The sequence below is a fragment of the Aythya fuligula genome, chromosome Z (assembly GCF_009819795.1).
Source record: "Aythya fuligula isolate bAytFul2 chromosome Z, bAytFul2.pri, whole genome shotgun sequence".
NCBI lineage: Eukaryota > Metazoa > Chordata > Aves > Anseriformes > Anatidae > Aythya > Aythya fuligula.
The window spans coordinates 31,247,091-31,274,618 of record NC_045593.1 but is presented as its reverse complement, the minus strand read 5'-3'; the positions used below and the strand labels follow the sequence as shown (position 1 = coordinate 31,274,618).

At 36.1% G+C, this 27,528-nt stretch overlaps 1 protein-coding gene across 2 annotated transcripts in view; it reads right to left on the bottom strand.

Moving 5' to 3' along the window:
• KDM4C (lysine demethylase 4C) overlaps positions 1-27,528 on the bottom strand; it is a 286,073-nt gene that overhangs the window by 3,189 nt on the left and 255,356 nt on the right. For both annotated transcript variants that reach the window (XM_032206225.1, XM_032206226.1), the window contains 4 exons: positions 25,643-25,828; positions 21,744-21,914; positions 4,986-5,105; positions 972-1,064 (listed from right to left, as the gene is read on the bottom strand). In XM_032206225.1, the coding sequence (XP_032062116.1) occupies positions 972-1,064; positions 4,986-5,105; positions 21,744-21,914; positions 25,643-25,828 (570 nt within the window). The remainder of the gene's footprint in view (positions 1-971; positions 1,065-4,985; positions 5,106-21,743; positions 21,915-25,642; positions 25,829-27,528) is intronic.

Here is a 27,528-nt window from a genome sequence, read left to right as displayed (position 1 = left end):
CTTACTGAAGCCATATTGGCTGTCAACGTCACAAATCAGATTTCAAAGCAGGATTCTTCAAATAAGAGGTTTATTATTATTATTACTACTATTATTATTATTATTCATGACCATGAATTACTGTTTTTTCTCAACTGTGATAAGATTTTTACATCTTTATGTTATAGTTTTACTTAAGATACGTAACATAACTTGCAATGCATGATTTTGAACAAAGAGCACTGAAATAGATCATGGCCTTGAAAAGGACATGGTGCTTTTTAGTATAGAAGTAGCAATGAGTAAGACTACACAAAAATTTATCATTATAAGAAAGACAGGTAGTAGCAGCGATCTGTATCCTCCAGTAGCTGTATGACAAAACTCTCCCTTTTCAAGCTTATGTTTTTTATGAACCTCAACTCCTTCCTGAGTGCCATATACATAAATGACTAGGTAAATGTTGTTTGGAACTGCAAGAAACTGAAAAAACATAGTGAAGCTTTGGTTTGAAACTGAAGAGCAGTGAAATGCTAATAAGTCACATTTATTTAAGTCACAGTGACATTTATGATTTTTATCAGGTGATCTGTTTCTTAGGACAAGTTAATTGAATTTTTATTAAATTCAATGCTTTAACAATCAAAAAGCTCTAAGAACATGTAAAGTTTTTAGAAAGCATATGCATTCTGAAAGAACACAATATTTATCATTTTTAAAACTTGAAATATTATATATCTGACAGATGTTCTACCAAGATGAACTTTTTTGGAGACAAGGATTTTATGTCTGACAACAATATTTGCCTACATTGGAAGAAAAGCTAACCATTCACACTGGCAAATGTGTACTTGTACTAACTCTTGTGCCAATTTAGCCAGTCATGTTTCAAAAAGTTATTGCACTATTTAAAGTGAAAGTCAAGAATAAAGCTAAGGACAGTATTAACTGCATTTGAACATATAAATACCATAGAGTTAGAGAATACTTACAAAACGTGCTTTTACTCTTTTAGGAAGCTCTTCATCTAGTGTATAGATTTCTTCTCTCTTCATTACTATTTGAGAACCATCTTCAAACTCAACCTAATTTATTAAAAAAAAAAAGTCTATTTAAACACAAAATCACAATTTTACTCCTGTAGGAAGTTTCTGGGAATGCCTCCAAATAAAAATGTGTGTGCAAGCAAAGATTTATACACAAATACTTTGTTAAGATAAAACAGGAAGAATGTTATTTCTTAGAAATTGAAGCACTCTCCTAAGTCAAAAATAATATCTAAGCAGAGACTTCAAAATCAACACTGACACATACACAATAAAATAAAAATCATTAGGTTAAGAATGCTAAGCAGTAACAACACAAACAAAATAATTTGTTGGACTAACATATTAAAATGTCTTCATGTCATTTTTATTTGCTTCTTTCTTTTTCTTGCTTCTAATAAATAAAAAATAATAATTTTAACATCCTGTGCTTCAAGGTTGAGGAAGACTATGTCAAAAGAAAGAAAGTATGAGTGACAACTAAGGAAATAGCAGTTAATAGAATTTTATTGAATCTGATGGAATTTCTTTAAAACGCTCTGTTCAGAAGATGAAAAGCTTTATCATGCTTAGGTTTAGATTTAATCCAACATGAACCCCGTTAGCAGAAAATGAGAAAGGAAATGTAACTAGGTGTGAGGAATGTTAAAATGCTGAGGCTTTGAAGCATTTATGCCTTTTCAGGAGCTGCTGATTTTTTTTTCATACTTCATCTAACAATTGTGACTTTCAGCTATTATCTAGGACTGCAGTTTTAGTTCCTACTGAAACTGTACTTAAAAGTTTGGCAAGAACTTAAAAGAAGTCCCATTTCACTTAATGAGACCACTTGAATGACAACAGACTTACGGTGGAAGAATAAGACTAAATGCATACATACAAAAACATTAACTTATCCAAGTATTATCATAGATAAATCATGTATCTGAACTTGTAGACAGAGTGGCTTTTGTAGGCTCAATGCCATGACTGCGTGTGTGAGATTAATTTTGAACAGCTGAAAAATCCAATAGAGCATACCATACCCACTGTCAAAAGTCAGAGGTAGAGATCTGTGAACTATTAACTTAAGATCTTTTACAGTAGTTTATGGGGACAAATCTGGAATGCATTTAAAAACCACAGAGCACTCCACAGAGCACAACCATGTAAAGAAAACACAAAAGTCATATTTGTTCCTCTGTTCCTGTTACTAACTTCACAGGCCAAGTCTGCCACCAGTACATTACAGGATCTTGAAGATCCTTTTGGCTGAAGCTTGTTTAATCAAATCATGGCACTTTAGGTATTTTTCACAATGATGCAGTAGCAGACTACCTGCTTCCATAATACATTTGGTAGTATGCTTTTGCATAATACCATTAGTAAGTAGTGTATTAGTAATATGTTTTTTGCATTGCTAGTGAAAGAAGTGGACAGGAAATAAATTGTGCTGTCTCCACATGATCAGAAAATGCCTTCCTGAATGGGCAATCCCTTTGTTTTTGCTAGTAGTGTAAAGTGGGAGGAAACTGCTTCATATCACAGAATTTGGCATGTTTGCAGCATGAAATATATTGAACTTCTGCAATGGTGAGCAACTGCATTTTTTTCAGCTGTATTTCAGCATACTAAACTGCAAATAAATTTGCCATACCATTAAAAGCAAACACAAGACCTCCACTAAGACTTTCAGTAGAATCATGATTCATACAAAATATAAACCACCATCTCTAAGAGCTCCAATTTAATCCTGATGGTAACTACTACATTTCAAATCCTCTATGATACCCAGCAAGTTACTGTATTTGCACTTCTGCTGCCATACTGTGTCTGTGCACCATGTTATTGTCTCCATAAGATTTTCTTTTAACAAGCCATCAAAAACTAAAGGGTTGATAGAAAACAATTAATAGTGTGAATGAGTAACTTAACCATCTCAAATGAAAATCAAAAATAAATTCTGATAACTATCATGCCAATATTAAAAATGACATCATACAGGTAGATCTCATTACCAATTTGACTTGAAATGAGCACCTTGGTACGTACATGAACATTTGGTATGTATAGCTCTGCCTGGGGATTGTGTAGGATAACCAGGTAGCAAATGTTAAACTAGATGACGTGAATTCTGGTGCATTTTGTCAAAATCTTGCATGTACAGGTATTGTTATACTCTGTGCCTCATGAACATGAGGACAATTCAAAGATTTATCCAAGTAGAATACATTTTTGTATCACACAATAAAACCTGTTTCAGAGACCCCTTTTCAGTCTCTCCTTTTGTGGTATGTGCCCTCTAAGGGAACACAAATGACTTGGCAAGAGAATCTCAAGGGTCCAGTAGCGATCTCATAACCTGCAGAACGGTGTCCTGGAGCCTGCGAGACAGGCAGTGTAGAAAGACCATAGGACACACTACTGATGTGTCTTGAAATTAGCCTTGCATCCTCGATGACTTTCTGTAATTCATGGTCATGTTGTGGCTGTTCTGTCCTACAGACTGAAATACTTATTAAATTGCCAAAATCCTATGTAGTGTAATCTGGACTCCCTCTGATCTTTGCTATTTCCACCATTTATTAAAAAATAAATAAATAAAATTGGTTTGTTAAGGCCAGATTGCAATAGCCTCTCATCATTGTTACACTGAGGAACTGCAAACCTTACCAAACCTCCTTACGCTAATCCATTTTCCTTAAATTAAACTGATTTCAACATGTTGTCAAAGAGGACTCAAATAAGGCAAAAAGTTCATTACTCCTATTTCAGTTTTCTTCAAATATTCAAGATAACAACCACATTAATCTAATCTCACAGTATTCCTTAGAAGACCAACTGTTTAGAAGATTAAATGATTTGAAGATTAATGTTACTATAGAACTATCTTTATATTTTATAAAGAACTTTCCACCTTCACAAAATAATACATCCTCTAAACATAAGAGGTAAGATTTAGAGACTAGCTCGAGGGATCAGGTGTTTGAGGACTTGAGTTTGATTGCAAGTCATTGGCAAGCTGAGAAGGTCAATGCAGCATGTCATTTAGCCTCTCTGTGCCTTAATTTATCTACAGATCTAATAGCAAATTTGCCATTTTTGTAGAGTAATGTGAGGCCCTCAGATGAAAAGAGTTACATAAGTGAAAATGATTATATAACTCTATATATATGTATAAATGAAATGTACCTAGATTCTCATTCTTCCAGAAGTGCTATTATTATTGTGATTGTTTTATTGCAGTTTCTACCATTCACTTGGGAACTTAAAGCTGCTGACTGATTTTTCTCAAAGGCAAGCACATAAAAAGAAAAAAGGAAAAAAAAAAATCGTGTCTGAAATCAGAAGTCAGCTTTTAGCGTTAAAAATTTATTAAGGCTACCATCTTCAGATTAATTTTGCCATTTTGCTTTTGCTAAAGATAAAGCACTCCTTAGACTGATTATGTGTTAATCAATTCAATACTGCCTAACACAAAAGAAAGTGGGGCTATTTACACTCTTCTTTTTACTGTCTTTCTTTCAATTTTTTTATTAAATGCCTACGGGTCATCGTAGTCGCATACTCGATCTTATCTCTTTAACTATGTAATTACCTGATATCAAATAAATAAATAACCAACCTGGAGATAAATAATCTGGAACAATAACAAATGTTATTTTTCAATCTTAATGTTTTACCTGCTAACCTTATAAAATGTAGACTACTGATTACTATTGAGTTGCATTAGGTAAACAAATTTCTTGATTTTAGAAGAACAGGTGAAATTTTACCTCCCTAGGAATGCACAGTACTGGTTAATGTTTTAGAAAGCTTTATTTACTGATTTAAATGCATTAGCAGTTACAATGTAGTCCACATTCCTGCCTTCTGCAGCGTTGCCAGTGTGGCCTGCCACTCCAATACTAGAGCCAAATGAGCAATTTGCAATAATCACATCTCAAAAATAGGTGCATGCTAATAAATACAGACACTCACCTGATACATGTGAGCTGTGTTTGTTCCCAGGTACTTTGCACCATACAGTTTTCCATCAGGCCATTTCACTTGGACAACCTCTCCCTCTGCAGGTGGGCCCAGCTTTAGGCAGTCTCTGCTCTATTTATAAAGAAGGATGGATTCTCTCATCAGTGAGTGAGCCAGTACACTTTGAAATTACCAGTAAGCTGCTTCTTACAACTTGATAATTGGAGGAGATTTATTACCATGCGTGTTTCAAGTTCTATAATCCTGCTAATGGGCTAACAGAAGATACTGTTAGCCTTTATGAAAATGAAATACTGACCAAAGAAGCACTCTCTTAACAGCTTGACGCTGCATTGGCAAGGCAACATGTGCATAAATCAGACAGCTATCAACAACTGTGATATATTTCCCCAAATTAATTTCTGTCACACACTGAAAATAAAGATCACTAAAGTGCAATTGAATATGTGCAATGATTTCTTTTACATATTCAAATAACTCATGTTTTGTTAATTGCAGCACATTTTTGCTAGATGCTAACTGCTGACTGAAACATAATGCGATGGATCAAACTATAAATGGTGAGAATATCAATGTGTTTTTTGCTTAGCTGATGGAGAAAAACTGAAAGAGCCCAATCTAAATACTTACAATGGAGAACAGGTGGAGGGTTTCTTTGGTTTGTTTGTATTGTTTTTTTGTTGTTGTTGTTGTTTGTTTTTTGTTTTTTTGTTTGTTTTTTTGTATAAATCATGAGGCTTTTTTTTTTTCCCTGGCCCATTTTTGGCCAAATTTTGTGCCTGATTTGTTGAGCATGTCAGAGCAGCACGGTTCATTCTGTTTATGACATATCCTTGTTATGATTTCTTTTGCCCCATAGGGCAAAAATAACTGATGACCCAAATGACTGATTTGCAGAGCTCATTGACTACATACCCATTACTACAACTGTGCACATCAGAAAATACATGAAGGACCAGGAAAGGACCATGCCAGGTCCTCACCAATTTCTTTTGAAATTATCTCCTCAAAAAATTCAACCACAAAAAGGCATCTATACTTTGTAGTGACTATATCAGAAGACTTGTGACATAAATTAGCACTACTTTAGTGGTATTCCGAAAGGTGTGGAAAGACCTGCTCAGTCCATGATATCAGAGCACACTGCTAAGAGATATAAAATGGGAAGACAAAAGACAAAGCCAAGGGCTCAGGTAAATGGACACAAACTTCTGCTGGATCTGGTATTATCTCAGGTTGCTATGTTACTGTTACGTTTTTAAAGTCTCAGAATAGAATAAATTCCAACAATATTATTTCTCTTATGTATTTTTGAGTTCAGCAGGCACGTCCAACCGAAGCCAACAATCATGACAACGAACTCAAAATGTGGGAGCAAAAATGCACCACAGTGATCCTTACTGGAACATTATCTTATTATAATATTACATTAGCCTAATTCAGGCCTTATAAGTTATTTTTAATCATACATATCTTATCCATTAAATTGATTCAGCCCATGAGAAATGCAGAGAAAAGCTTGGCTTTCATAGAAGCACACTTTCCTGCAAAACAGATGACAATGCTGTCTCTGTCATCTCTCAGGATTTATGCCAGGAGTACAGCTCTTAAATACACCATGCGTGTTTGCTTGGCAAATGCTGCTGTGACAGACCCAGAGAGATGTATCCTTTCAACTTCACCATATATCCAATGGGTCCACCTGTTTCTGGCGTAGCAGGTGGCATTACTGTGCTACCCTTCCCAGTATTTCCAGGGGACAGGCAGAGAAGGTAGTTTCTCTCCTCAGTGATGACTATGAAAATGCTCATTGACATTATTATATTTCTTCCTTATCTATTGCTAAAGCCCACAAAGATAAGAAAAAGTCTTGGCAAAGTGTCATGAACCAAACTCCTAAAATACATAATGGAACACATAAAATTTCCAAAACCAAACAATCTATCATCAATGTCAAGCCAAACATTAATTTTGCAAGAACAAAAGCCCATCATAAATCACGCCCCTGTCCATCTTGAACAGGAAGAAGTCACATAGCTTCTGTAGGACAACTAGTGAAATTACTCAGAGAGAAAATCAGAGTTCTCATGCAAATAACTAAAGGGAGCTGTAATTAGGACAAATACTCATTCTTCACGTATAACCACAGTACTTTAGTCTATGGAACAATGTTTGGGAAATCCATACTAAACCAGTTGTGTTGATTACTGCTGTATTACATGAACTTTCTGTAGATTTTATCTTTTTACTGCAAAAATAATTTTCACCATTTTCTTCTTGGGCATGATTAGACCCATTTGTTAGGCTGCCAGAACTACCAAAATGCAACCTCACTCTTCTTGGTTGAGTAATGAAAAGATGGACATCAGGATGTGGCAATCCCTTAACACTCCAATAGACCAGTTGTAAAAAGCATAGTGTTGGCTACAGGAGAGCCCAGAACTGGACACAGAGCTTCAGACATGGTCTCACCCATTCTAAGTTTACAGACATTAAAAGAATTTCATTATGAGCAAAAACATGTAGAGAGCATTTTTAAAACTTTTTTTTCTTTAACAGACTGAATTTTCTGGATTTAGAAACATTCATTTTGGAGTTCATTATAGGCATTGAACTAGAACAGCAAGCAATCCATTAGTAATAAGGGTTGGGAAAATATATTGAAATACTGTTTTTTGCCTTCTAAGACAAAAAGTTCTGTCTCTGAGAAATCCTTGTGTACACCACTACAGACAGAGGAGAGATATTTTTTCCTACATTCTTTTTTCTTCTGATATCCCTTTGTTTTTAGTACTGTGATTGAACAATATTTTGCTTCATTAAAGCTGGACAGAATATCTGCAAGTACCAAATCCAGCTGTTGTGCCAGGGTGGTGATGTCTGACACTAACTGCATAGAAGAATAGGAACAATTATAGGACTTATTTAAGAAAAAAAAAAAAGGGGGAGAGGGGTCTTCACCTGGAATATGCATTTAAGTTCAGGAACTGAGAAATGTTGCAAGATACCCATAATCTGATGCAGCCACTGAAACCCGAATAACATATCTTACTTTTTAAAAAGAGTTGAAAAAATACATTCAAATGCTTTCCAAAATCAAGGCTAGAAAATATAGATATTATGATCTAAAATGAACTTAAGAACTACTGACTTCTCCAAAGCTGTCAGATGAAGATGTTCCTTGGATAGCTACAACTTTATTGACAATGTTTTTCTTGGCAATTATGATATGAATTCAGCTATTTCAAATTCATTGCTGATTTAGGAAATAATACAAATCTAAGAGACTTTGATTTCTTCTAGGTTAATTCAAAGCAGCCACACTGAAAACAAGCATACTTAGTGAATTCAGAGGAAACATAAAAACCTGTGGTGTGATCCTGAAGACAGCGGGGCTAAATTTCAGTGCTCCTGAGCAAGTCATCTGCTACAGGTGTGGCTCGTATCTTTAGGCACTGGCTTAAAGAAGCTTGCAAGTTAAATTGATAGTAGAAAGGATGCTGTACTTTTTCGTGTAAAGATTGTAGTAGGAAGTGATGAAATTACTCTCTGACTCCAGATATGAGCCAAAGTTAATTTACAGAGTCTCTGGTCTGACAGAAAGCTAGGCAGAGAAAAAATCTTAGAAAGGGAAATATTGGCATAGCTGAGGTAAAATATTTTAGTATTTAATAAGGAAAAAAGATTTTAGTTTGACTTTTTTCCCCACAGTGAGAATGGCAGAAGTTGAACATAAAGACCTGAAGACCACAACACATCCTTTAATAACACTTTTATATTTTTTCTTTTCAGAAAGAAGAAGCTCTCAAAAATACTTCTGAATATTCCAAATTCCTTCTGAATCTAGCATCAAGAGAAGTTTTTTTCAATAGCTTGTACAACATTCTGCAACAGTCAGCTTATAACAAGTTTGGAATTTCAGGAGCTTAACTGGAAGCATATTCAGAAAAGTGTTGCCAGCAGGTCAAGGGAGGTGATCCTACCCCTCCACTCAGTCCTGGTGAGGCTACACCTCGAGTATTGTGTCCAGTTCTGGGCTCCCCAGTGCAAGAGGGACATGAATCAAGTCCAGAGGAGGGCTACAAAGATGATCAGAGGACTGGAGTACAAGGACTGGCTGAGAGAGCTGGGCCTGTTTAGCCTGGAAAAGAGAAGACTGAGGGGAGACCTCATCAACATTTACAAGTTTATGAGGGGAGGGTGTCAAGAAGATGAAGCCAGGCTCTTTTCAGTTGTGCCCAGTGACAGGACAAGAGGCAATGGGCACAAACTGAAGCACAGGAGGTTCTGGCTGAATATGAGAGGGCACTTCTTTACTGTGAGGGTAACAGAGCTCTGACATAGGTTGCCCTGAATGGCTGTGGAGTCTCTTTTTCTGGAGGTATTCAAAACTGGAGGTATTCAAAACCCACCTGGATGCCATCCTGTACAATGTGCTCTAGGTGATCCTGCTCGGCAGGGGGGTTGGACTAGATGATCTTCAGAGGTCCCTTCCAACCTCGGCCATTCTGTGTGATTCTGTGATTCATATCTTTCCAAATCTGATTCAGTCTCTGGTGAATATGGCATTTGATTGGTGAAGAAAGAAGTCAATTAACTCCTTTAACTTAAAGCAGTAAGATCATGGCCAAAAAGGTAAATATTGTATTTAAAATCAAAGCAATAGCATTGGTCATTATATCTCAAGAATTTGTTTGAAAAGAGAAAAATGCTATATGGCATAATTTAGAGGTGGTATAAGCCCATCAGTTGTCTAATGTTTTAAATTGTTGCTGGAAAACAATCACAGCAAAAATGATAAATTGCCAAATACAAATATTTGTTTGTTTAAATCAGGGGGCAACTTCATGAAATCACGTAGCTCTTGTTAATTTTTTGACAATGTGATCCTGCCCTGATTCAAGAGAAGATACAATGATAAAGGTCTCTGATTTGATCCTCCAACTGATTACTACGAAGGGCTACTAAGATGGTGAAGGACTAGAGAAGAAGACATGGTGGCTGAGGTCACTTGGCCTGTTCAGCCTGGAGAAGAGGAGGCTGAGGGGAGACCTCATCACAGTCTGCAGTTCACTCACAAAGGGGAGCGGAGGAGCAGGCGCCAATCTATTCTCTTTAGTCACCAGTGATAGGACCACGGGAATGGAGTCAAGCTGTGACAGAGGAGGTTCAGGCTAAATGTCAGGAAGAGATCCTTCACTGAGAGGATGGTCGCTCACTGGAACAGGCTCCCCAGGGATGTAGTCATAGCACCAAGCCTGTCAGAGTTTAAGAAGCATTTGGACTGTGCACTTAGTCATATGGTCTGAATTTTTGGGTAGACGCGTGGTGTCAGGAGTAGAACTCGATGATCCTTGTGGGTCCCTTCCAACTCCAGATATTCTATGATTACCTCCATTAGTATGTCTTGTTTTAAGAGCTGTATATTGCCTCCCACTCATCCTTTCACATGCGCATTCTGTGGAATTTCTATCAGGACAAAGGAATTAAATTTCCATCTTGATAGGATCACAACATTTTCTGAGGGAGATTACTAAACTCAGTTCTTGCAGCTGTGCTTCTACAGTGAGCTTAGTAGGGAAGAGGAAATGAAACATCACAATGTAAAACACATTTCTAATCAGTAAGTGACAACCTGAAGACCTTCTTCTACATCTGATGAATATGACTGGAGACCAGTTTTCCCTGAGCATAGCCCTAAGATATTCAGATATACATAACTATAAACCGAAGATTAACATTTTCAGTATATACAAAAATAAGACCAAAAGTTTGGAAGATATTGAAAAAAATCAATTTTATACAGTATAAAGTGGGAATATTATCTGCAAGAAATTCACAGTTTACTCATACTCACCACCATCCTATCTGAATAAGCTTAAATTGTTTCCTTATAGCTGCACTGTTTGACAAACCTGAAGTTTATATTCAAGAACTAGCATAATTTATTGTATTTTGTTAAATATCTCCTTTCACATGCAGAGTGGCCTCTTCCTGTTCAAAACTGTTTAATTCTTCTGGAACTTCCTGAAACCTTCTAAAGTCTACCATACACACAAATTTCTTCTAGGCATTTCCCAGGAGTTTTTCCTACAAAATCCACAATGTGGAGCATCAAACTTTAATCAAGAATTAACCAAGAGAGCAAACATAATCAGGTGGACACCTCTTTATTTTGAACAGTATTATCCAAGCCACCCCTATCACATGAACTTGAGCAACTCCAATTTTATTTTCCTCAACACTAATAGAATTGCTTATCTGTTTAACTGGCAGGCACAGTGCTGAGCTCTGTTATTTTTCAAATCCCTATGCTTTAGACTGTATTCTAAATGAATATCTGTTCAAATTGTGTTCTAATTATAGCATTTTTCTCGATGTCACTTACCAAAAATTTTTCCAACTCCTTGACATTCCTGAGTTTTGCTTGCTGATTTGCATTGTTTCCAAAATAAAGCACGAAATGCTTCTCTGTTTATTCAAATTCTAGTCAAATAATATTGGCAGTAAAACAGATATAAACCACACAGGGCTACAGTGGGTCCATGTGGCTCTTGCAACAGGTTTTGTGAGCTAGCATGTACTTCTAATACTGCTTTTGCTGTATGACTCTGTAATGCAGCAGAAGAATGACATATACATAAATTGTGTAAATAATTTTGATTACTGGTAAGGAAATAGTATAGAAATTTTTAAAATATAGACAGAATCTGGCTGGCATTATTTATTAGGATGGCATCTGTTTAAAGACAGCTTAAATATTAGCTCAAAGCTTGACAATGCAAAATATTTGTACCAATTAGTTTAGCTAAATACATTTTTGTCCTTTGAAGTTACTCATTATTTCTATACCAGAAGACATCAAAAGCCTCTAGGAGCACATCCTCCAATCAATCAACTGTGCTCTTGCATGAAGCCTGCATAAGAGTCCATTTTGTTGTGCTGCTGCCTTCTCTATCAGAGTGCTCTTGAATCTCACTATGCAGTTGACATGGAACTTGGGGAAAAGGAATGGCCAAAGGCGGAGGTAAGCAGCAGCCTGGCTTCAGCTCCTACTGTGCTTGGTGATACATATCCTTTATGTATTGTTCTGTACCTTACTCATAGGGGCCATAGTACAATATTCTAATCCTCCTCCTGGCAAACTGAAAGCAGATAATCTAGCCCTGAGGTTTTGAATATAAAAGAGAAACCAGATACAAAAAGAGATGAATTATAGCGAAATCAGACTGTAATTGCAATAAGCCTGGTCTTCCTATTCTATTTCCATTTTATTTTTCATACTATCACTTATGTTGTATTTGTAAATTCATACATGCGGTTAAAATCTAACTGTGAAATGGCCCAGACCTTAATATCAGCCTATCTAACCACCATTTGCATGGAGCAAGCCAAGATACTCATAACTCAGTTGAGCTTTTACATGAAAAATTCCATGGTTTCTGAAAAATACCTTAAAATGTATCCACATTTTCCAAAACACAATAACCAACACCTCTGTTTTCTTTTTCTGGAGGGACTGAAATTCATTTCATAGCAAAACAAAAAAATTTTAGAAACCTCAATGGAAGCAGTTACTTCTGACAACACATATAAAGCACACTTACTACATTTGATTTTGACTGATAATACTTCAAATGGACTTTTATATTACGGGATTACAACATGAAACAAGCATGAACAACCTTGGCCTACATATTGCACTACTGCACAGAAATCATCCATTCACAGACCGTAGTTGAACTGCATTTCTAAATTTTTGCCCTTTCAAATTAGGAACTGAACTGAATTTACTAACATAATTCATTGCTACTAAGATATCTACAATGAGGCAGTGCTCTCTGAACTAATGGAACCCAGATGAATATTGTTTGAACAGGAAGGAGTGAAGAAGAACTGAACATGTGGTGAACAAGCTGTCATGAAGAGTTAGCTCTGCTGTGCAAAACCAAGATAGAACAGGGCTTTCCACGGAGCAGGAAAGGTGCCTCCCCTGTACCCTCTGAACAGTCCTGATGATGGAGCTGAAATGTCCCCAAGGCCATTCTGCAAAAGCGCTTGATGCAAGTTGTCTCCTCTGCTTATGTTACTTCAGCTGACATTAACTTTCAAATTTAGTGCTTGTGGTTAAGCTCTCACAGTCATGCTTACCAGTAATTGTTTCACAAGGAGCACGACCAATGTGATTACAACTAACACCTCTGATTTAGAAAAGCTTGTCATACAAATAACATACCATAGCTGAAAACTGCGAGTTTATCTATCAACACTGTTAAAGTGGAAGTGAAGTAAAAATTGTAGAAACTCTTTGAAATCAGCTGCTGATGTCAAGAGACTGTTAAACTGTGTTTTTCTTTGGGAAACTGTTAGTATACAGGACTTACGCAAATTTTTAGAAACACAAAATTAGATTTCATATGTTCCACGAGAATTTGAATGGAAAAGAGAGTGGTAGCTAATTTGCCACAGTCAGAATTTTATCTAAACAGGAACAGCGATTTACACAGTGCATTAGCATTTGAAAGCGCAGGCCTGATTCCCAGGAGTACAATTCTGTTTTTGAATTGGTATAAATTCAATGAAATCACCAGATTAACAGAATAGTTACTGTAATTCAACAAATTTAACATTGGATCACAGACTGCATAGTATAAAAATACTTTGAACTTATGTACAATATTTTATCCTTAAGATGTACTGGTTCTTCCCTTACAAAGTGAATATATTTTTTCACTGGGGAAAAGGGAAAATAGAAGTCAAATTGAATCATGCATTCCTGAATAAATCAAAAAAAAAATTTACTTTCTATTTAGCTTAGAAAATTACTATTTCAACCATTATATGGTCTTTCAGCAATGTATTAACACAAAAACATGCATAATGCTAACTGAGAGATGCAGAACTGCCCATAAGACCACAATTCTAACTCACTTTGCAGAACACTACTAAGGATGTCCAGGCTGCTTCTGAGCATCACAAAAAGGTTCAGAGATCACTAATAAGCCTTAATGTGGGGTATGAAATGCTCTTATGAGACAAAATTTACTGTAAGTGGTGGGAAGGTAAAGTGGGCAAGGACACCAGAGCATCTGATTCACTGTGGTTGACTGAAGTATTAGGCCTCCTCAGTAAAGTGGAGAACTCTTGCCCAGTTAAATGAGACTGAATCCTACCACACCCACCTCCTTTCATGTCCACATTTATCACATTATCACTGAATGGTTGAGGTTGGAAGGGACCTCTGGAGGTCATCTGGTCCAACCCTTCTGCTCAAGCAGGGACACTCAGAGCAGGCTGCCCAGGGCCATGTATGTCCAGGCAGCTTTTGAAGATCTCCAAGGAGGGAGACTACACTACCTCTCTGGGCAGCCTGTGGCAGTTCACAATCAACCCTGAAGTAAAAATAAAAATAAAAGTAAAAATAAAAAATACAATAAAAATAAAAAAATAAATGTTTCCTGATGTTCAGGAGGCATCTCTTGTGTTTTAGTTTGTGTCTACCACCTCTTGTCCTAGCACTGGGCACCACCAAAAAGAGCCCAGACCTCTTTGCACCCTGAACAAGATCCCCCCCAAGCCTTCTTTTCTCCAAACTCAACAGTCACAGCTCTTGTAACCTTCCCTTACAGTAGAGAGTCTCCAGTCCCTTAATCATATTTGTGGTCTTTTGTTGGACTCTCCAGTAGATCCATGTCTCTTTCTTCCTAGGGAGCCCACAGTCAGATGCAGTGTATGAAAATCTGAAGAGTTCCTAGCAGATCTACTGCAGTCAGAGGACTGCAATGAACACTTCATATTCTGCTCCAGCTTTTCTCCCCATCCCAGTATAACACACACAGTAAGTTTGGAAATAATCTACTACCGAAATATACAGCAAATAGGGCAAATTACCAGGTATGAAAACACTATAATTCTTGGTTACCACTGAAAAAAGTTGGGAGGCAAAATAATGCTGTTCCCCCACTCCCAGCATTCCTACTTCATCTGTGGTTCCAATCTGACTCCAGAGTCTTCACTGTGCTGCACGTGCTCATCATGGGGGTGTTCATCACAGTGCTGGACATGAATGTACACTCACTTAGCAAACACAAGCATTTCAGTACATTTCTGTCACTCAGCTGCTTCACTGCAAAATCAGCCATTTTTTCTTAAACTGCAAAGTAATGGATTATCTTCCATTTTGTTTCTCACGCTGAACTATGAAAACATTACCTTTAACTCGTGTAAAATCTATATTGATTAGGTTCCATGAAGTATTCCATTATAAGGTGGAAAGGACATTATACACAGGAAATTGTGTAAAGATAATACTTACATTTGAGGGTTTAATTTGCTCTTAATCTATCCTATATTTATTTTTATGCTTATCTACTATGTTTCTACTCTTTCTAGTATAACAGGAAACAAGAAAAAGCAAAAAACAAAGAAAAATCACTTCTGTTCTCCACAATGGAGTAAAGTGAAAGGACCTCAGTTAAATGAATACCGGTATAGTACTGTACAACAAGTAAGGCTATTGCATATTTTAATGCTTTGCAGCTTCAAGTGTTACAAGATGGAATGAAAGCCTCCACCCTGAATACATTTCTTTTAGTTTTAAAAAAGTTTGATTTCAACTTAATAAGACCACAGTTTTGAAAACAAAAATTCATTTGTGTTAGTATTCAGAAGACACAAAAAGTGATTTGCATGTGTAAAGCACAGCATTCTGTGTATCAGCACTTGCAAATTGAGTGAATTCCACAATTTCAGAAAACAATGCTAAATTAAATTTCTCAGCTCACGTGAAATTGAAATCAGTTCTTCAAAACATATATACATTTTTAACATTTTCACATATTTTTAAATATTTTAAACAAAACAACAATGCAAAATCCTGAATATATTTTTACAAATCTATTTAACAAGGAAAAGAAACACAAATTTCCTCCTCCGAGACAATTCACACAGCTTTCAAACTTGCTTTCCAGAATTTTTCAGAAGTGTCTTTTAATGTTCACACTGGACAAATTGCTGAGTAGTAACCTCCCCTACATATCAAGTGAGTTTATAATGCTAAAAAAAAAAAAAAAAAAGTACAAGCCCAGTATGAGTACAGTACGAGTATTGCATTATTTAGCTCAAAGACTCAAAATTATCTCAGTTCAGAAATTTTAAAAAAAAGGTTGCTACACCTAATTCATTAGACCGATTTTCCCACATCATGCAACCAGTTTTGAGAACCTTTTGACTAAATTTATACCAAATACAATCTATCCTCTTGTTTCCTTCAAAAATTCATTGCTTTGTTTTCTGTTTCACATTCTCAGAAATTGCTGGTGCTGGTGATACTGAAGTGCACCCAAAGTATCTGTGGGTTGCCCAGAGAGAGCATGAATTCAAACATCCTCATTTCCTTAGCCATCGTCTACAGATTTACATGTCAGTATAATAAAATGAACAATAATCTATTATTCTCTGTCAGATGTCTAATGGATCCTTCACAGATACAAGGAAGCAAGTGTGCACTACTATTTAAGGTTTTGATTTGAACAGGTAGACAAGCAGAAAACAGTTGTCAGAAGAGGTAACGAGAAGAAGGCATGCAGAAAAGAAACTGCTTGAAACCAGTCAGGAGTTTAGTCATTTATAATGCCAGACAAGGCTGATAGGCAAATTACACAACTCTGATTTGCAGGACAGATTGTCAAAGAACTGCATCCTTACAAGATGACCAGGGCCAGAAACAAGTCCTCAATTTTCATATCTAGTTGGATATTGAAGTATTGTTGAGACTTATGTGATAGCCTACTATTTCCAAAGGTCCATTGTTCAAGCAGTATGTTTTTTCAAAAGCAGTAGCCACACGTATTAACACATACAGAAATTGAGAAGCTGATTAAGTGTCCAGTCAATCAGTCCACACTCCTATAGACATAACATTTAGCTCTGACTCTGGACATCTGATCATAAGTATCTTCCTCATTGTTATTTCCTTTCAAAAGCCTCATTTTCCAACAACTTTAGAAATGAATGAAAAAAAACAAACAAACAAAAAAAAAACTGTTCTGAACTATTCCAGCCCTTATTGCCAGTGAAAGGCACTAGTCACATACAGATAAAGTTACTAGGGAGAAATTCTTGTAAAGAAGTAAGATTTTGTTCTTGAAGCTATATCCCAAGCACTGACACTCAAGGGCCCCCAAAGCACTACCTTTTCTTCCCTGCAGTTGCAAAAAGTCCCACCTACATAGTGGTACATTGCAGTTTTAAATTGATGTTCCCTTCAGTCCGCCCGTGGAGGAAATAATTTTTGAAGAACTGCCCAGATAAATCCCATTGGTTCTATATGTCAAAGGGTGATGAAGTAAATTTTTTCTGTCTCTCAACAGTCTTACAATAATATCCTTGGGACAATCTGTATTCAGCCTTACTCTTACACCTATACAATGCAATTAGTTCACCTTGTCTTGGGCAACTTCCAGCTTCAAACTACGCAGCTTCAAACCCCTGGCAGACATCTAGGCTAGCAAGGATCATTCAGAATCTCAGTGAGTTCCTAATCAGCAAGAAAGGAAAGATCATTGGCAAGCCTATGCACACAGTATATGTATACATTGGAGTGTGGGTCATGAGTTGTTAAAGTTTTCATTTCATAACTTTGCAAGGGTGTAAAGTGAGCATTTGTTGGCAGGGACTGAGCTAGAGGACTGCAAAGAAAGTCTCTGATTGAGAAAAGGTTTATTTTTTAAACAGCTTCTCAAATTATATTGCTATTATACTGGAAGGTTTTTCTTCAAATACTAGTAACTAAAATGTGCTCCATTTTATTATAAAGAGAGCAGAAAATAATAATTTTTGGCTGTGTGAAATTTAGGTGCACATTGTAAGAAGTTGTAGCTTTCTTGATAATTTCAATGATGTACTTTAGCTGTCAGATTTCTAAATAGCCCTGTTCCTCCCTTGTCTGACAGTGGTGAATTTAAAGTATTGATAGACACAGAAGGAGCTTAATCTCCACTGTCCTCTTCATGCTGAAGGCTCTCTTGGTTCCACTCCCAAAAAAAGGTACTTACATTAGTATCAGCATAATACTGTTAAGGATTCCAGGTGTCACTGTGGGTATGTTAAGAAACAGTGACAGACAAAATAGCAAGGTGTTGGACGGATCAGTTTGATACATGCAAAAATTTCTTGTTCCTGCTGCTTGTTCCCACTCCAGTTTAAGCGGTGTCTTAAACTACATTTCTACTAATTTTATAGTATGCCCTTTAATGCCAAATGCCCAAATGCCTTTTAATAGTCATCTTACTTCTTCATCTCTTATGATGCTCTTGCTTGTAAGGGATGTTTACAGCCGCATTCTGTAACTACAATAGCATTTACGATGGTATTCAATATATTGCTTTTAATCAGTAAAGTCCACTTCAGGTTGTGGGCATAACAATCCACAGGTGAGCTTCAACATCTGAAAGAAGAATCCCTAAATTTATACCCCTGATGGCAAGCTAAAACACAACGTAGGGTATGTCATAGCAGCGTGAGTAAATGCCCTCATTTTTGTTTACCTACTTTGCTTGACAGCCACAAGGTGAAACCATGACAGCAAACAATTTTGTGTAAACTGGCTATGGTTGAACCAGGGAAGGGCAAGTGGCCTGAAACAACATCTATCATTTCAGGAGAGGTGTGCCACCTCTCCTTTAGTCAGACCTCCCCACACACTCACATTTAGCAAAGCATGTTGACTCTGCAATCTTTTTTCTTCCTTGACATAAATACAAATTGTTGAGACCTTTCTTTTTCCAACCAGGTATGCTGCAAGGCCTCCCTCTTTAGCTGAGATGTGAGTAACGTAATGTGGGAAGAACTGCATCCTTAGCTCTAATTCCAAGTTACATATATACATGTATGTATATACATGTACATTTAATTATATTTGCTGGTAGGCATTGTTGGCAGCCACAATATACAGAGAAACAAAAAAAACTCCCAGCTAAATAAATCTGACTGAGGATATTCATTTCGAGCAAACTGCCCAGCTGTACCACTGAAGACATGTCCATCAGGTATTAAAAAAAAACACAACTGTGAGAAGCTCTCCCTAACTGAGCAGGCCAAAGACTTGAGACATTTCCTGACGCAGAATCTTACAGATTGCAAGATTCTAACTGACATCTGTCCTGTTGAGTGAGACAGAACTCCTCCTCGTATTGAGCTAGGGGCTGTGTGACAAGCTATAGTGCATTAATCCTTCAAGAAGGAGCAAGTGGCGTGCTAGTTGTTTGGTGGAAGTTACTCAGGGCTGCAGCATATGCACTCCCCACTTGTGTGTTTGCATGGTTAAGGTAACCACTAAAGCTGTCATCTCACCTCCTTTAAAATATCACATACTATCCCCCTCATTGCAGTCTTTCTGTAACTTGCAGAGGAAGTTGTCCTGCTGTTTTGTTCAGAAAAAAATGTACCCATACACTTCTTTGCACCCTCTCCCACCCACTGGGTAGAGGGAAAGCTGACTGCTTAGCACATCAAAAAGCTATCTAATGGGTTTAAACACTGTAATTGAAGAGTGATTACTCTGAGAAATTCTGACAAGGTAGAAATCAAGTAAAGTACCCAAGCAATAACTTGAAATAGAAAGAACCTATATAGCTGCACCTATATATCTAACACCTACAGCTAACAAATCCTGATCTATTTAGCAAATGTGAACATAAACCATGAAAAGTACATATGAGAAGAGAACAATGCATACCCTGTTTAGGTAGTTACTGAATACTTACATTCAAACAGTTTAAAGAAGCTTCGAGACTGAAATTTCCCTGCTCCCTGTTTTCCTCCTTAAAAATAAATCACTGTGTCTGAACGTTGGAACTGTGGCCTATTGTGAGCTGAGCTGAAATTATGTAGTGGATTCAGCGTATAGTGGAAAAGCAGAAAGCTGCTGCTATCTTTGTGAGCTAGTTGAAAAGTGAAAACAGATTAGAAAAATAAGTTCTTCAATAGGCAGCAACATTGCTTTCACACCAGATTTGATGAATAAGTCCTCCCAGCAGCACTAACACCAGATACGCACATTGCATGGATTAGCAAGTTTTAGTCCAGGCAGAAGAAAAAACATTTTTTTTTTTCCTTTCCAGTAACTGCTGCAGGTATATTATCTAATGAAAACACAAGAAGATTTCTCTAAGGAATGTGAAATTCGTTTGCTGTATCCATCAAACAATTATATGTTGTTCATCCACTATCTGAGAAGCACTGAGGCATATCCAGACCTGATTACATTTAGTCTTAGCTCTGGATCAGACTACCCCACTAGGGTGGCAAGCAGTTTCTCATCCCTGCCATACCAGAACCTTGATGCAGGCATACACAAAAGAAGGGTTTCTAATAACAATATAGCCACATTTGCTTAAATCTTACTCATCCTAAATCAAAATGCCTTTGATCATTAATAGAGCCTTTCAGACTGTTTCAAATTAAAGGATAGATTTTCAAAGACATGTAACAGGGATTTGCCGACTGTTTTCTATTAACACCAGTGGGAGGTAAACAGCTCAATCCCCATATACCGCTCTGAAATGTACCCTTTCAAATGCTGTATTTTCAAAAGGCATCAGACTTTTCAACAACTAGGAAGCTTCTAAGAACAATAGTATACTTTTCACTGATGATATCTGTCTGCTAAAGCTACTTCCAGGAAAACATTAGGGTTTCAGAAAACAGAACAGCTCGAAGACATTTTTACAGAAAAAGAATAGAGAATGCTCTTAGGGGTTGTGCCCCTGGAGCATATATTAATAAAGTATATATTCTTATGTGTATGCCAGACTCTCCCCTTCTGCATACAGCGCAGGCCATGGGGCTAAGTGAAAACTGGTCCTGAAACACACAGCACTTCTGCATGCCAGTGCTCCCTGGAGGCTCTAACTTCTAGAGATAATTAGCAGGAGGTACACCAAAAAATCAGCTCAGCACAAAGTACCCTCAGAGGAGCATGAAGGTTAAAAAAGATTAGTCATGTTGTGACACAAACATCATGCAACATCTGATGAACAGAACAAAGGTTACGGTCTGATCTCTTCATTCTAAATATGGAGGGAAACAGAACGCTTCCTCAATTGTCTGCAAATTCTGTTCATATATACTAAGTGCACAGTGTGGTCCGTAACAGTTCTGAAAAACATGGTAGTTTCTGTAAGTGCATAAGGGAAATCAAAATCTTGATTGCTTTTTGGGAATGCAATAAATTACACATTCTCCTCCCCAATGATTTTTATCATTAATAATGTAATCTCACAAACTAAACACCAGAAGGTGTAAACAAGTTTTTATAACATATTCATGAGAGCTATTCTTCCCATTATATTAGGATTTTTCTATTCAATAAGGAATTTTTACAAGTTATCTCTGAGAGACAGATAAGGATACATGGAACTCCCTCTCTCATATCCTTTATTAAATACATATTTCTTATTTAATTAAAAGGCTTTGTAAGATTACTTCTGACACATTTGGTCAAATGGCAAAGACTAATTAGAACAACCACTGTTTCAAAGCCCATTAGAAAATAATCGATCTCAGCAGCAAAAGTAACAAACATTAACCAAATATTAAGACATTACCTCTTCAAGGTCATAGTTCAAGATGTTCCAACTCCCTAATTTTCAGAAACAGAAATAAAAAGTGAAACTACCTAACACCCCTCCCCAACCCCCTCAAAACAAAAAGATAAAAAAGGGAACAGGTATCTGAGAAAGTACTTACCACGATGTCTTCAGGAAAAGTATCTCGACTGAAAGAGCCGTCATCAAACATAACTTCATAGAAAAGCTGAGATGTCACTCCTATGACTCTGCAGCTATAGTATCGTGTATTTCTGTGTTTCGTTATGACTGTCTGCCCAACTGTAATGGCCTTCTCACATGCTTTAGTTCTCTTGAAAAAATGAAAAAACGGAAAGAAAATTTTTAAAATACCAGTTGACTCATCAGAATTGTATCTATGTTAAAGCAGAATTGATAACAATTCACTGCTCAGTAGAAAATCTTCAAACACAAAACTGTTCCTCACAGTCATAATCACACAAATTTGTTTTACACTCAAAGTTTTTGCATTTTATGAGAAAACAAACAGCATCTCAAGAATAAGAAATCACAGCACTCAAAAATATTTTTGCATTTGATGCCTTCAAACCATTTGACAGTGGAGCAAGAACACCTAAGCAATTAACAATATAAGTAATTTTTTTTTGTAGTGTTTGAGGAGAGCACGTGGTGAACTTAGATGATGGTTTTGTAATGTTTTAAAAGGTGGGGTTTTCAAGTACTGGATTTTGATATGTTTTTTCATAATTTGTATTTTGCTGTCTGGGATGACATAATTTAATGCATATCCGGTTCTTGTCAGAGCTGTCTACAGCAGTGTATCTGAGTACGTTCTTAGCTAAGGCTGTGCTAAACATTTGCTTTAAGACTTCAGACAGCATTCATTCATTCTTCATCACTTACTTATCTACTATATTAGTAGCAATATTTTTTTTTCACTTTGCATTCTATACAACTAGTTATGTCAATCAGAATTGTACCAGGGTTGTTAAACTATGCAAAAATTCTACATCAATAACTGCTTAACAGTTTCTATGAAAAAAAAAAAAAAAAAAGAATAGAACTTTCTAAGTCAGCAAATGCTCAGAAGCTCACATGATGCTGACAGCTGTTCCACATCAACACCCACCTAATGTATACCCATGAACTTCCCACTTCAAAGGCAACCTTCTTCACCAGGAAAAATAAAATCAAGAGCTTCTTATTCTAAGAAGACTTTACCAGATAATTTTTTACTTTAGTCTATTCACTTATTTGAAAAACAAAACAAAACAACAACAAAACCAAACAGAACTGGAGAGTATTAACTGAATTACTTCCATGAGATAACAGAAAGCGGAAGTTTGAGATTACACCACAGAATTCCAAGAAGAAATACCCCTATTACAAGGTTTAAATGTTTCTGAAGTCTGAAAATTGAACTTTTCTGAGAAGGTGAATAAGCATAACATAATATTTTAATAGACAATACAGTCATTTAATGATAAAATTTTCAGAGAAGAAATGTCGTAGTTCATTACAAAAATAAAGGATGAAACAGAAATGCATCCTAGTTCAAGGAGAAGATTATTTTTAGTATGTTGTCTTGATAGGATTCTTGATTTATTTTCCAGAAAAAATATTGACAAGCACACCCTACAATTGATTGCATGTCCCAGAGGACATTTCCTGTTAGAAAATCCTAAGAATTTAATGATGTTAAGAATGTCAGTTTTGATCAGAATGGACAGCTTTTACGTAACGGAGTCTATCAGATTAAAGAAACAGCTGTGGTAGTTACCAGATTATTGAGAAAGCTGTAGTTTAAAAAGCATGATTTTTTTTAGCAGTACCTATGCTAAGGATGAACTAAGATAGCAGCAGAAATACAGAAAACAACCAGATACAATGGAAAAAAGGTTAACCTCTCCTTCTGCATGTGAAAATGACTTTTCCCTGCATGTTCTGTATGTCAGGACACAAAAATCTTGTTAAATAATACACATAAACTATATGTATATAAAATCATAATAAATAGCTATCCTGAAATAGGCACCTAATGCATATCTATCTAGAAATGTCATCTGACTACAGTATTTAATGGAAGATCTTTACAATTTCTTTCTAAATATAATAAAGATTTGTTTGACAAAGATAAATAATTTCATCATTTTAAGCTTGTTCCTCTGAACTGCAATTTGGGCATTGAAACGGTGCATGACATTTCAAAAAAAAAAAAAGCTAATTCATGATTTTTGAGTAATATTTCCTTCGTATGTCATGTTTTTAGACTTTTGAAAATATTAAGAGGCTGGCAGTAGTTAGCAGACAATATCAAGGAACGACCACTGCATTCTCATAGTTCAATGGAAAAAGGATCTCCAGTTTCCACTTGACAGCATCCCTTCATACACTGTATACCACAAAGGTACAAACTGGCCAATAATAGTACAAAATGATTTAAAACAGCTCAAAAACATGTAACAGCGGATTTTTTGTAATTCCTACCCCAATTGCCCTTTCTAAAGACTTTCTAAATGCAAGTAACTGGGCCTGCCTAGTTGATACTTCTGATCACACTTTTGAAATAAAATATCACCCACGGGTATGTTTGCTTCCAGCTGACTTTCTCTGACCCTAAGTATTGTTTTTGCTAATCATTACGGATTCTTAGGTGTTTTTTTTTTCCCATTAGTATTGTTGCATATAACTTCTTTTTCTCATTTTCTTGAGAATAAGGGAGTTTTAATCAAAACAAATCCATCTGGTGCACCCATTCTCAATTGTAGTTCTGGCAATTTGATGATAAAAAGATGTGAGTTTTGTATTTCATGCCCAGAAATGAACACAGTCAAAGAGGAAAAATCGAAAAAAAACACATGACCTACTATCCGTAGGTAGCTAATCACAGAGCCTTACTTGCATACTACACTACAATTCACACAAACAAAATAATACAGAGTGCAGCAGGAATATTTAAAACCATTCTGCAGAAAACAACTTTTCTGCTAGCAAACTTACTTGTTATTTCTGAAGCTGTATCATCAACAGACATGAACCAAACTCATTTTCATAGAAAATACATGAACAACAATATATGAATAACAACCATGCAAAGTGTACTGGTGTCACATGTTCACTTTTTTTGGAAAGCAAAAATCTTTAAAATGCATAACATTTCTGGAGGAGTTTTAAATGGGGACACAAAATTTGTTTGCCTTTTTATGAACCACCAGCAGACTGAAATTCAGACAGACTCTTGAAAGAAAGACATACATTATATAGATATTACCTGTGTTTCTTTCACTTTTCATGGAAAGGGAGATAAAATACATGTTCAAATAAACAGTTTGCAACTTGAGAATTCCCGACTTGACTAACTTATCAAGTTATTTCCTTAATAAGACCGCATGAATTTCTTCTAGTTTGCTAGGAAGCGAAATATACTTTTAAAAGCCCAAGATAAATTGCAAGAGTTCTCCCTTAACTGAGACAGTAACAGTTTGTTGGGATAAAAGATATTAAAACCTACAAGACAGTTAAAACAAATTCTTCATGTGTCTCATCTAAAATTAAAGGTTTCCTCAGCATAGGCTACAAATAAAAAGAAACAGTAATAATATGATTATTCCTGACATAACAGTGTTGCTTTGCCAGATGACAGAATGATTGTAATTGGTTATTTGTAAGACATTGTTTGGCTGTGGTACAAAGAACTTACATATACACCATGTCCTTTATCTCCTAGTATCTGGGAGTATTTGAAAGATACTGTGATCTGGGTATTTGTTATACATTTGAAGTTAACAAAACAGCGAACTCAGAGACTTGTTCTGCTGTCAAAACAAAACACTCAACAATTACTCTAATGCAAAAATACGTTAGGCATATCAAATAATATTTCTCCCAGGTAATAGCATAAGAAAAAAAAACTTCGAGATGTAATACATGTAGTTTGTTATGTACGGAAATATGATAGAGATATTATTCATGGTGTGGACTCTTTCTTCCATTTCCTCCAGAAACATGTTTTAATTCTGTAATTCTGTTTGCTTACGAATCATTAAACAAATTCCTTACCACATTTTGGTTGATCTTGTGCCTGCAACATGTAATGTAGACAACATACGGCCAGTCATCAGGTTCCATCAGCACTCCTGCAGCATGGGCACAGGTTACATGGAAGGAGGCTGGACAGCGTCCATAAGAACACTGAATGCAGGCACCAGAGGTTTTCTTAACTCTCTGTCTGCAGAAAATACATTTCTGTAGAAGCAAAAAAAAAAAAAAAAAAAAAAAAAAAATTTTAACCATACTACCACAGTTCCACTGACATCTGCATGTATCTCCAGGACTGAAAACTTATTTGTGCTTCACTGTTCACATTTTATACCTCATACCATGTGTCACAAAAGAATAAACATTTATGAACTGTATGCTAATATTGTAGTACGCTAGTGATTAGATATAATTTATATTTGTTTCTTTTTATGTAAATGTAAGGACAACCTGTTTTGATGCTAAGCTAAGAAAACTGATATATAGATAACTATATAGAAGCTTAATTTTGAATTCCAAATTCCATACGCTAATCTGAAAATTAACCTGCTCTTCCTACAGTAAGTAAATTTGAAAACCTATATATAATTCTGCACAAAGTAACAGCAAGACTTAGAAATAGAGTATTCCAACAAAAATGCAGGGCTAGATATGACTTCCAGATATCATTTAACCCAGCCCCCTATTTTGAAGTTGGACTGAATCTATACCTACACAGGCTTTGGGAGACGGGTAATCCAACATATTCATACAAAGGTTTCCGCAACATCTTCAGATAAGCTGTTACAGTGGTTACTTCTCCTCAAAGTTAGAAATGTTTTAGCTCATGCCATTGCATATTTCCACTGATGAAGGATGTTCCTATGTCTGTTTTCATTTTTTCCAGTCTGTTTTTTATTGATCGTGTATTTCATATAAAGGTAATAGAGTAGGCCATATTCCTCCACTTAATTTATAAAAACATTATGTCAAAAGCCTTACCAGTGCCAAGACATTCCACATTTATTCATTTTCCCAATATGGAGAGTACATCAAAATACAGTATCTATTCCGTGTTCCTGTGATTCATATTTCTTAATGGCTCTGCTTCAAGGCTTTTGTAAGTACAGGGCTTCTATGAAACACACAAAGAGCCCTAAGCAGAGCCATAAACTAGTTCTGGGAAATTAGCCCACCATACTATTAAAACAACAACAACAAAACAAAAACTGTGTTGTATCACATACGGGACTTAATTTCTGATAATTCTCACCACAGACTACAAAACAATGTTAGCAATTGTTATTGAAGATCATAAAATTGTCTCAGCTATTATAGAGTATAGCCATAGGATTTTACTTGATACAGAAACAGTGAATTCAGTAAGTTAAACACATGCTGTGGAAGCAGAGATTCCTTCCATTTGTTCTAATTTTTTTAGTCACTGATTTTGCCTGCCTGCTCTGGGAACAAGAGTAAGAATAATTTTGATTTATTTCTTACTGTATAATTAATAAATCAATATATTTCACATTAACTCACATCAAATTCTTCTTTCCAGGCTACCAGAAATTTTGTTTTGTTGATTATCAATTTCTATATTCTGAAGGAAATCTGCAGAAATTTCATTGTAGCAGTCAGAACTTATATTTCAATGGCTTCTGGCAGTCAGTTTGTGAGTGATATAATGATTTCTTCAAGTGCTAGCCCTGCCAAGTTCATCAGCCATTCAGGGTTCTAGTTCAAGCATCACTTTGAACAGAAAAAAGCTCTTCAAATTCTGCCTTTGTGTCCAACCCCTGAAAGCCAACAGGACTGAATGGCTTTGCACAAACATATAGATGTAGAGCTCAGTGACATGCCTTAATAGTGGACTTGACAGTGTTAGGTTAAAGTTTGGACTCAATGATCTTGGAGTTCTTTTCGAA